This window comes from Rhinoraja longicauda, chromosome 37 (assembly GCF_053455715.1).
Source record: "Rhinoraja longicauda isolate Sanriku21f chromosome 37, sRhiLon1.1, whole genome shotgun sequence".
Lineage (NCBI taxonomy): Eukaryota > Metazoa > Chordata > Chondrichthyes > Rajiformes > Arhynchobatidae > Rhinoraja > Rhinoraja longicauda.
Window position 1 is genome coordinate 14,079,848 of NC_135989.1, and position 11,514 is coordinate 14,091,361.

General features: G+C 49.5%; 1 protein-coding gene across 2 annotated transcripts in view; it reads left to right on the plus strand.

Annotated features, from left to right (window-relative positions):
- Window positions 1-11,514, plus strand: part of ak5 (adenylate kinase 5) — a 65,368-nt gene that overhangs the window by 12,389 nt on the left and 41,465 nt on the right. For both annotated transcript variants that reach the window (XM_078429515.1, XM_078429516.1), the window contains 3 exons: window positions 1,261-1,433; window positions 2,802-2,915; window positions 7,306-7,494. In XM_078429515.1, coding sequence (XP_078285641.1) covers window positions 1,261-1,433; window positions 2,802-2,915; window positions 7,306-7,494 — 476 coding nt within the window. The remainder of the gene's footprint in view (window positions 1-1,260; window positions 1,434-2,801; window positions 2,916-7,305; window positions 7,495-11,514) is intronic.

Sequence of the window (11,514 nt, forward strand, 5' to 3'; positions counted from 1 at the left end):
ACCTCACATTTTGCTTGGGCAGCTTACAACCCAGTGGTATGAACATTGACTTCTCTAACTTCAAGTAGCCCTTGCTTTCCCTCCCGCCATTCGGCCATTAAGGCAGAGGTTGATAGGTTCTTGATCAGTACGGGCGTCAAAGGTTACAAAGAAAGAAAGCAGGAGAATGGGGTCGAGAAGGTAGAAATAGATCGGCCATGATCACATTGAATGGTGGTGCTGGCTCGAAGGGCCGAATGGCCTACTCCTGCACCTATTGTCTATTGTCTATTGTCTAAATAGATCGGCCATGATGGAATGACTTGATGGGCCAAATGGCCTTATCTGCTCCTATGCCTTATGGTCAAAGAACATGTTTATATCCACAACCAACTTTGAGGTCCACTCTTATCATTCTTGGAGAAAAGAAATAGGTGATGTTTCTTTAACTATCTTGAATTCATCTTTTCACCTCCACACAATGATGTGAGGCATTATGGAGGGTCTGTGTTTGTGATGCACTGTCTCTGATGTTGACTCCCCGCTGTCTCCCCTGACTCTCAGTCTGAAGAAGGGTCTCGACCAGAAACGTCACCCATTCCTTCTCTCCAGAGATGCTGCCTGTCCTGCTGAGTTACTCCAGCGTTTTGTGTCCATCTTCGGTTTAATCCAGCATCTGCCAGGACTCGGGGGTGTGAGCTATAGGGAGAGGTTGAGTAGGCTGGGACTCTATTCTTTGGAGCACCGGAGGATGAGGGGTGATCTTACAGAGGTGGACAAAATCATGGGAGGAATAGATCGGGTAAATGCACAGAGTCTCTTGCCCAGAGTAGGTGAATCGAAGACCAGAGGACAGAGGTTTAAGGTGAAGGGGAAAACATTCAATAGGAATCTGAGGGGTACCTTTTTCACACAAAGGGTGGTGGGTGTATGGAACAAGCTGCCAGAGGAGGTAGTTGAGGCTGGGACTATCCCAACTTTTAAGAACTTTTAAGATCCTAACCTTTAAGAATCCATGGATAGGACAGGTTTGGGGGGGATATGAGCCAAATGCAGGCAGGTGGGACTAGTGTAGCTGGGACATTGTTGGGCAGTGTGGGCAAGTTGGGCCGAAGGGCCTGTTTCCACGCTGTATCACTCTATGACTATCTGCAGTTCCATCCTACACATAATCATCCTTGACTTGTGTGTCTTCAGGTTTTCTTTCCTTTCTGACACTCTCTCTCTCTCTCTCTCTCTCTCTCTCTTGCTCTCTCGTTCCCTCCTTCCCTCCTTCTGTAGGGGGTCCAGCCAGTGGCAAGGGTACGCAGAGCATGAAGATGGCGGGGCACTACGGATTCATCTACATCTCGGTGGGCGAGCTGCTGCGGGAAAAGATGCTGCATAAAGCCAGCACCAACAGGAAGTGGAGCCTGATCGCAAAGATCATCACCAACGGCGAGCTGGCACCACAGGTAACGGTGGGGCCCCAGGTAACAGCAAGGTGTGGCCCCAGGTAACAGCAAGGTGTGGCCCCAGGTAACAGCAAGGTGTGGCCACAGGTAACAGCAAGGTGTGGCCACAGGTAATGGTGGGGCCCCAGGTAACAGCAAGGTGTGGCCCCAGGTAACATCAAGGTGTGGCCACAGGTAATGGTGGGGCCCCAGGTAACAGCAAGGTGGGGCCGCAGCAAAGATACTAGAGGAGCAAGATGGACCACTCTGTCGAAATCGCCTATACTGAAGTGTAGTACGCAAAGGAGCGTAACGTCCGCCATTTTAGTAAGCAAAACCCGCCGTTCGCTCTGCCTCTCGCAGTGTAATCAGTGTTTTGGGGGAACAGTACGTGTGATGATACCATTAAAATGCAGAATATATCTCATCTTTCAGTTCACAGATTTTTGTTATTTTTCTTTTAAAATGTTTCTGCAGGTTTCTGCCGACTAAAATGGCGCCGTGACGTACTACGGTTTTTAGGGTCGAGTGGTCTATCTTGCTCCTCTAGTATCTTTGGGCCGCAGGTAGCTGCAAGGTGGGGTCTCAGGTAACAGCAAGGTGGGGTCCCAGGTAACAGCAAGGTGTGGCTGCAGGTGGGGTCCCAGGTAACAGCATGGTGGGGCCACAGGTAACAGCATGGTGGGGCCACAGGTAACAGCATGGTGGGGCCACAGGTAACAGCATGGTGGGGCCACAGGTAACAGCATGGTGGGATCCAGGTAACAGCATGGTGGGGCCACAGGTAACAGCAAGGTGGGGTCCCAGGTAACAGCAAGGTGCGGCTGCAGGTAACAGCAAGGTGTGGCACCACAGGTAACAGCAAGGTGCGGCTGCAGGTAACAGCAAGGTGTGGCTGCAGGTAACAGCAAGGTGTGGCCCCAGGTAACAGCACGGTGTGGCACCACAGGTAACAGCAAGGTGTGGCACCACAGGTAACAGCATGGTGAGGTCCCAGGTAACAGCACGGTGGGGCCGCAGGTAACAGCAAGGTGGGGCTGCAGGTAACAGCAAGGTGGGGCTGCAGGTAACAGCAAGGTGAGGCCGCAGGTAACAGCAAGGTGAGGCCGCAGGTAACAGCAAGGTGAGGCCGCAGGTAACAGCAAGGTGAGGCCGCAGGTAACAGCATGCTGGGGCCGCAGGTAACAGCAAGGTGGGGCTGCAGGTAACAGCAAGGTGAGGCCGCAGGTAACAGCATGCTGGGGCCGCAACCCAAAACGTTACCCATTCCTTCTCTCCAGAGATGCTGCCTGTCCCGTTGAGCTTCTCCAGCTTTCTGTCTCTACCTGTCTAATTGTTTGTTAAACGTTGTGGCCGTGCGATGTTTGACTCCTCACTCTTCCTCCACAGGAGACAACCATAAATGAGATTAAGCAGCAGTTGATGCAGCACCCGGACACCCAGGGCTTTGTCATCGACGGCTTCCCACGGGAGGTTTCCCAAGCCATCTGCTTCGATGACCAGGTGCAGCCATTACTCCTTCATACGTTCTAGGAGCAGAATAAGGCCATTCGGCCCATCAAGTCTACTCCGCCAATCAATCCATCTCTTCCCTCCCAACCCCATTCTCCTGCCTTCTCCCCATAACCCCTGACAAGAATCCATCAATCTCCGTCTTAAAAATATCCATTGACTTGGTCTCTACAGCCTTCTGTGGCAATGAATCCCACAGATTCTCATCATATCCTTTATAAAGCTACATCCTTTAATTCTGAGGCTGTGGCCTCTGGTCCTAGACTCTCCCACTAGTGGAAACATCCTCTCCACATCCACTCTATCCAGGCCGCTCACTATTTGGTACATTTCACTGAGGTCCTCTCTCTTCCTTCTAAACTCCAGTGAGTACAGGCCCAGTGCCATTAAACGCTCATCATATGTTGACCCATTTAGTTTAGTTTAGAGATACAGCGCGGAAACAGGCCCTTCGGCCCATCGGGTCCGCGCCAACCAGTGAGCCCCGCACATTAACACTATCCTACACACACTAGGGAAAAAATTTACATTTACCAAGCCAATTAACATACAAACCTGTACGTCTTTGGAGTGCGGGAGGAAACCGAAGATCTCGGAGAAAACCCACGCAGGTCACGGGGAGAACGTACAAACTCCGTACAGACGGCGCCCGTAGTCGGGATCGAACCCGGGTCTCCGGCATTGCATTCGCTGTAAGGCAGCAACTCTACCGCTGCGCCACCGTGACCGCCCATAATCCATGACCCATAACCCAAAAGAGAACATTTCAAGCATACCTTTCACAATCTCAGGGCTTTACAGTTGATAATAATAATAATAATAATAATAATGCATTACATTTGTATAGCGCTTTTCTAAAAACTCAAAGACACTTTACAGGGTTTACTAAAACATAGAAAAAAATAAATAAATAAGTAAACGAACAGAAAAGGAAAAATATGGTGAGGTGACGGTCAGTGGTTGAAGGCCGTGTTGAACAGGTGAGACTTCAGTGATGTTTTGAATGTGGTGAGTGAGGAGGAGTCTCTGATGGTCTGGGGTAGTGAGTTCCAGAGGGTGGGAGCAGCGATGGAGAAAGCCCTGTCCCCCCAGGATCTGAGTTTGGTCCGGATGGGGGGGGGACAGGAGGTTAGCAGCAGCAGAGCGGAGGGTGCGGGTGGGAGTGTGTCTGTGGAGGAGGTCAGTCAGGTAGGATGGGGCCAGGTTATGGAGGGCTTTGTAGGTCATGAGGAGGATTTTGTACTGGATTCTCTGGGGGATGGGGAGCCAGTGGAGCTTGTAAAGGACGGGGGTGATATGGTCACGGGTCGGGGAGTGGGTGAGTAGACGGGCAGCGGAGTTCTGGATGTATTGGAGTTTATTGATGATTTTTGAGGGTGAACCATAGAGGAGGCTGTTGCAGTAGTGCAGACGGGAGGTGATGAAGGCGTGGATGAGGGTTTCTGCAGCTGTGGAGGAGAGGGATGGACGGAGACGGGCGATGTTTTTGAGGTGGAAGAAGGCTGTCTTGGTGATGTGTTTAGTGTGTTTGTCGAAGGAGAGGGTTTGATCAAAGATGATTCCAAGATTCCGGATGTGAGGGGAGGTGGATACTGGGAAACCATCAATGTTGAGGGTGAAGTTGTGGGTGGATTTGGTGAGCGTTTTTGGACCAATGATGATGATTTCAGATTTGTCACAGTTTAGTTTGAGGAAATTGATTTGAAGCCAAGATTTTATTTCAGTGATGCAGTTTGAGTGCTTTTAGACATTTCATTTCTTAAACTACACGAACAATTCAGCACAGGAACAGGCCCTTCAGTCCCTTCAGCCGAGTTAAACTAGTTTCCTCTGTCTGATCGTGATCCGAATCCCTCCAGTCCCTACATATCCATGTGTAAAATATTTTAATATTCCTCTGAATTCTCCATGAAGACTTTGCAGCTGTTATCAGGCAACTGAACCATCCTACCACAACCAGAGAGCAGTGCTGAACTACTATCTACCTCATTGGTGACCCTTGGACTATCCTTGATGGCTTTACCTTGCACAACGTTATTCCCTGATCATGTACACTGTAAATGGCTCAATTGTAATCATGTATTGTCTTATTGCTGACTGGTGAGCACGCAACAAAAGCTTTTCACTGTACCTCGGTACACGTGACAAGAAACTAAACTGAACTGAAACTGAAACTGAGAGTAGAAACATAGAAAATAGGTGCAGGAGTAACTGGGCAATGGTTTGAGATTTGATCAGATTTAGTTTAATTTAGAGATACAGCGCGGAAACAGGCACTTTCAGCCCACCAGGTCCACGCCGACCAGCGATCCCCACACATTAACCCTATCCTATACCCACTAGGGACAATTTTTACATTTACCAAGCCAATTTACCTACTAACCTTGGAGTGTGGGAGGAAACCGAAGATCTCAGAGAAATCCCACGCAGGTCACGGGGAGAACGTACAAACTCCGTACAGACGGCGCCCGTAGTCGGGATCGAACCCAGGTCTCCGGCGCTGCATTCGCTGTAAGGCAGCAACTCTACCGCAGCGCCACCCTAATATTTAGCACCACCTACAGTGTGGTCTTCCTCAGTACCTCTCCCCTTTCCTCATGATAGACTCTCGCTCGCTACAGTCTCCCCAACAGTACTGCATCCTCTCATCTCTCCCTCTCTGAGAGTGCAGAACTCCCACAGGGCAGCACTGTGGTGCAGATGGTTGAGCCGCTGCTTCAGAGATCCAGGTTCAATCCTGACCTCGCTCGGGTGCTGTTTGCGTGGAGTTTGCACGCTCTGCCTCGGTGATCTCGTGGGGATTCCTCCGGGTGCTCCATTCTCCCCCCCCCCCCCCCACATCCCAAGGACGTGTGGGTTTGAAGGTTAATTGGCCCTCTGTAAAGTGCCGGGGGAGGAGGGAGGAAGATTGAGCAGGAAAGCTGTGGTGAGGTTCTGTTGTGGTTCTCAAAATTAAGACAGGCGACACGGAGAATTCTTCGAGAAGTTAAAAGCCTTTATTTGCAAACAACGGCTGGAACAATCAGGAAGCCAACCACCTGACTACCCACTTAGTACAACCGGGCAGTCTATGTATATAGGATTATTCCAAACCTTATCTTCTTTACATTACCTCATACCCACACTCCTTTCTTCAGTCATTCATTTCTTTGCAGTCAGCCGTCTGTCCCGCCTCCATTAAATCCCATTCAGTAATATATCCTTATCTCAATGCTCACATCCCTTCATACTTATTTCCCTGCTAGTCCATTCATTACATCCATCCATCCATCACCCCAAGGCCTATGTCTTTCCTTATCTCGCCACCATTATCTTTCATCCAAATGTAACAAGGTTACAGACAGTTGCAATGTACTAAAGTATAAAGAATGCCTACGCTATTAAATTTAAATGGCTAATAATGATTACAGCAGTTACAATAGAAACACAGAAACATGGTGCAGGAGTAGGCCATTCGGCCCTTCGATGGCCCATGTTGGATGGAGCTAATGAGTGTGTTTCTTTGCAGACTGCAGTAAGCCTGGATATTATACAGCGTCTTTGGAGGGTGCCCCATTTGAGTTTGTTAAGCATTTCTGTGACACTACTGGTCTTTCTATAGTCACCAGTTACATAGAAACATAGAAAATAGGTGCAGGAGTAGGCCATTCGGCCCTTCGAGCCTGCACCACCATTCAATATGATCATGGCTGATCATCCAACTCAGTATCCTGTACCTGCCTTTTCTCCATACCCCCTGATCCCTTTAGCCACAAGTGCCACATCTAACTCCCTCTTAAATATAGCCAATGAACTGGCCTCAACTACCTTCTGTGGCAGAGAATTCCACAGATTCACCAATCTCTGTGTGAAAAAAAACTTTCTCATCTCGGTCCTAAAAGACTTCCCCCTTATTCTTAAACTGTGACCCCTTGTTCTGGACTTCCCCAACATCGGGAACAATCTTCCTGCATCTAGCCTGTCCAACCCCTTAAGAATTTTGTAAGTTTCTATAAGATCACCCCTCAATCTTCTAAATTCCAGCGAGTACAAGCCGAGTCTATCCAGTCTTTCTTCATATGAAAGTCCTGCCATCCCAGGGATCAATCTGGCGAACCTTCTCTGCACTCCCTCTATGGCAAGAATGTCTTTCCTCAGATTAGGAGACCAAAACTGTACGCAATACTCCAGGTGTGGTCTCACCAATGCCCTGTACAACTGCAGCAGAACCTCCCTGCTCCTATACTCAAATCCCCTCGCTATGAATGCCAACATACCATTCGCTTTCTTCACTGCCTGCTGCACCTGCATGCCAATGTAACAAACTAATACAAAATACAACGGATCTTGTACAGATTCTGCCGATACGCGGAGCTGACCCTGGCGGTTGTCCTCCCCTCAGATCTGCGTGCCGGACCTGGTGATTTATCTCTCCTGTGCCAGCCCCCGGCTGAGGGAGAGACTAGAGAAGAGAGCGGAACAGGGCCGGCCCGACAACAACCCCAAAGCCATCCAGCGGCGCCTTGCCACCTTCAAGCAAAACGCCGTCCCATTGGTCCAATACTACGAAGAGAAGCATCTCATCGTAACGGTGAGTCCTCGAAACAAAACTCCACGCACAGCAGCGTAAGGTTTGGAGGTCATGGTTTTGCAGACTCCCACACCTTCTTCCCGATAGTTCATAAGTGATATTTTATTTTATTTTATTTCAGATACAGCGCGGAAACAGGCCTTTTCGGCCCACCGAGTCCGCGCCGCCCAGCGATCCCCGCACACTAACACTATCCTACACACACTAGGGACAATTTTTACATTTACCCAGTAACTTAACCTACATACCTGTACGTCTTTGGAGTGTGGGAGGAAACCGAAGATCTCGGAGAAAACTCACGCAGGCCACGGGGAGAACGTACAAACTCCTTACAGTACAGCACCCGTAGTCAGGATCGAACCTGAGTTTCCGGCGCTGCATTCGCTGTAAGGCAGCAACTCTACCGCTGCGCCACCGTGTCGCCAGGCCTGTTTCCACGCTGTATCTGAAATAAAATAAAATGGTTCGATGGACATTGGCAACTAAGATTCTGACAACCTTTGTCCTGGAGCATAGAATGGAGGACGTCAACAGCTCAATAACAAGGACTAGGCTTGTATATACTGGAATTTAGAAGGATGAGAGGAGATCTTATCGAAACGTATAAGATTATTAAGGGGTTGGACACGTTAGAGGCAGGAAACATGTTCCCAATGTTGGGGGAGTCCAGAACAAGGGGCCACGGTTTAAGAATAAGGGGTAGGCCATTTAGAACTGAGATGAGGAAAAACTTTTTCAGTCAGAGAGTTGTGAATCTGTGGAATTCTCTGCCTCAGAAGGCAGTGGAAGCCAATTCTCTGAATGCATTCAAGAGAGAGCTGGATAGAGCTCTTAAGGATAGCGGAGTCAGGGGGTATGGGGAGAAGGCAGGAATGGGGTGCTGATTGAGAATGATCAGCCATAATCACATTGAATGGCGGTGCCGGCTCGAAGGGCCGAATGGCCTCCTCCTGCACCTATTGTCTATTGTCTACAACAATTGGTAGCACAAGCATTTGGGCCAACTTTGAGTGAATAAATTTGAGAACTATCACCATGGTGATCGAAGCCTCTTTAGCAAATCAGTAACCATGGCAACTTGCAGATTCCCTGTTTAGCCATGGAGTAGAAAGCTACAATCTGTTATCTAACCTGGGCTGTCATCCTCCAGGAAGTGTTTGATGGGACATTGTAGAGAGATCCTTACTCTCGACCTAACCCATGCAGCACCTATCCTGAGGGTGTGGCAAGACAGTGTAGAAGGAGTTAAAGACACAAGGGTTGGAAACATGCCCACTCCGACCAAGATGCCTCATCTACAATGGTCCCACCTACCTGTGTTTGGCCCATATCCCTCTGAACCTTTCTTCTCCATGCACCTGTCCAAATGCCTTTTAAATGTTATTATACCTGCCCCATGCACCTGTGCAGGGGCAGCACGGTGGCGCAGCGGTAGAGTTGCTGCCTTGCAGCGCCGGAGACCCGGGTTCCATCCTGACCATGGGCTCTGTCTGTACGGAGTCTGTACGTTCTCCCCGTGGGTTTTCCCCAGGACCTCAGGCTTCCGCCCACATTCGAAAGACCTGCAGGTTTGTAGGTTAATTGTCTTTGGTAAAAATTGTAAACTGTCCCTAGTGTGTAGGATAGTGCTAGTCTATGGGGATTAGTTTCAGACTGTTTAGTTTAGTGATACAGTGCGGAAACAGGCCCTTCAGCCCACCGAGTCCGCACCGACCAGCGATCCCCGCACATTAACACATTCCTACACACACTAGGGACAATATTTACATTCATACCAAGCCAAGTAACCTACAAACCTGTATGTCTTTGGAGTGTGGGAGGTAACCGAAGATCTCGGAGAAAACCCACGCAGGTCACGGGGAGAACGTACAAACTGTACAGACAGCGCCCGTAGTCAGGATTGAACCTGGGTCTCTGGTGCTGTAAGGCAGTAACTCTACTGCTAGTCCACCTTGCCACCCTGGTTAACTAAGTCCCACTGACTGAGAGACTGGTTTAATTAAACCTCTCTGACTGGGATTGGTTTAGTTAAATCCTGTTGTGTGAGGGACTTGTTTAGTTAAACCACAGTGACTGGGATTGGTGAGTTAAACCCTATTGTATGGTGGCTTCTCCGTGGGTTGTCACCTTGTCGTGGTGGAGAAGCTCGTGTGGTCCTGAGATCCTGAGAGCGATGCCGTCTGGAGCTACAATAGACAATAGGTGCAGGAGTAGGCCATTCAGCCCTTCGAGCCAGCACCGCCATTCAATGTGATCATGGCTGATCATTCTCAATCAGTACCCCGTTCCTGCCTTCTCCCCATACCCCCTGACTCCGCTATCCTTAAGAGCTCTATCCAGCTCTCTCTTGAATGCATTCAGAGAATTGGCCTCCACTGCCTTCTGAGGCAGAGAATCCCACAGATTCACAACTCTCTGACTGAAAAAGTTTTTCCTCGTCTCCGTTCTAAATGGCCTACCCCTTATTCTTAAACTGTGGCCCCTTGTTCTGGACTCCCCCAACATTGGGAACATGTTTCCTGCCTCTAATGTGTCCAATCCCCTAATTATCTTATATGTTTCAATAAGATCCCCCCTCATCCTTCTAAATTCCAGTGTATACAAGCCCAATCACTCCAGCCTTTCAACATACGACAGTCCCGCCATTCCGGGAATTAACCTAGGGTCACCCATGGCGGTAAGGTCGAGGGGGAGGCCCCTGACAAAGAGCGATCCAACCAAGACTTCAACGGTGGAACAGGCGGAGGATGACGGCTGACGTTCGTGGAGCGTCACAATGGCTGGGAAGGCTGCAGCAGAAAAGGGTCCCCGGTCGTCTTGGACTCCACGCCACTGGATCCTGACCCAGATCTGTCAAGGACCGTGTGGTGGCTGTCTGTGCACCAGTCTCCCCACGTTAAACAAAGTCACGCAAAGGCGTCCCGACCCCATGGAGAGGACAGTCATACTCGCTTCGAGTGACCGCCGATGATGATGATGATTGTATGGGGTTTAGTTAAACACCGCTTCAGTTAAACCACAGTGACTGGGAGACTGGCTGAGTTAAACACCGCAGGCTGGGACTGGTTGAGTTAAACCCCTGGTTGGTGAAGCCAGTGGCGGGGCTGACAGGAATCTGCTGTTGGTGTCAGTGAGTCAACAGTGAGAGGCAGCTTTTACACGCTCCACATAGAGAGCTCACTTACTGCTGAAAGGAGTGAAAGTGACGATCTGGGTGATTGAGGCAATTATCCTGTGGGTGTAGCTTTATATAATGAAAGCAGAACGACAGGCAGTGCAGCTTAGGGTGTGGGGGTGGAGATCAAATATTATAGACAATAGACAATAGGTGCAGGAATAAGCCATTCGGCCCTTCGAGCCAGCACTGCCATTCAATATGATCATGGCTGATCATTCTCAATCAGTACCCCGTTCCTGCCTTCTCCCCATACCCCCTGACTCCGCTATCCTTAAGAGCTCTATCTAGCTCTCTCTTGAATGCATTCAGAGAATTGGCCTCCATTGCCTTCTGAGGCAGAGAATTCCACAGATTCACAACTCTCTGACTGAAAAGGTTTTTCCTCATCTCAGTTCTAAATGGCCTACCCCTTATTCTTAAACTGTGGCCCCTGGTTCTGAACTCCCCCAACATTGGGAACATGTTTCCTGGCTCTAACGTGTCCAACCCCTTAATAATCTTATACGTTTCGATAAGATCTCCTCTCATCCTTCTAGATTCCAGTGTAAACAAGCCTAGTCGCTCCAGTCTTTCACATATTGTGCCCCTCACTGTCAGACGGTAGAGTACAAACGTACCAGTCTGAAGAAGGGTCTCGACCTCTCTCCAGAGATGCTGCCTGACCCGCTGAGTTACTCCAGCATTTTGTGTCTAGCCCAGCCAGACTAGGGCCCCAGGGATGAGAGAATCTGGTGGGCAGCACGGTGGCGCAGTGGGTAGATTTACTGCCATACAGCTCCAGAGACCTGGGTTCGATCCTGACTACGGGCGCTGTCCAAAGTAAGTAAGTAATGAATGAAGTA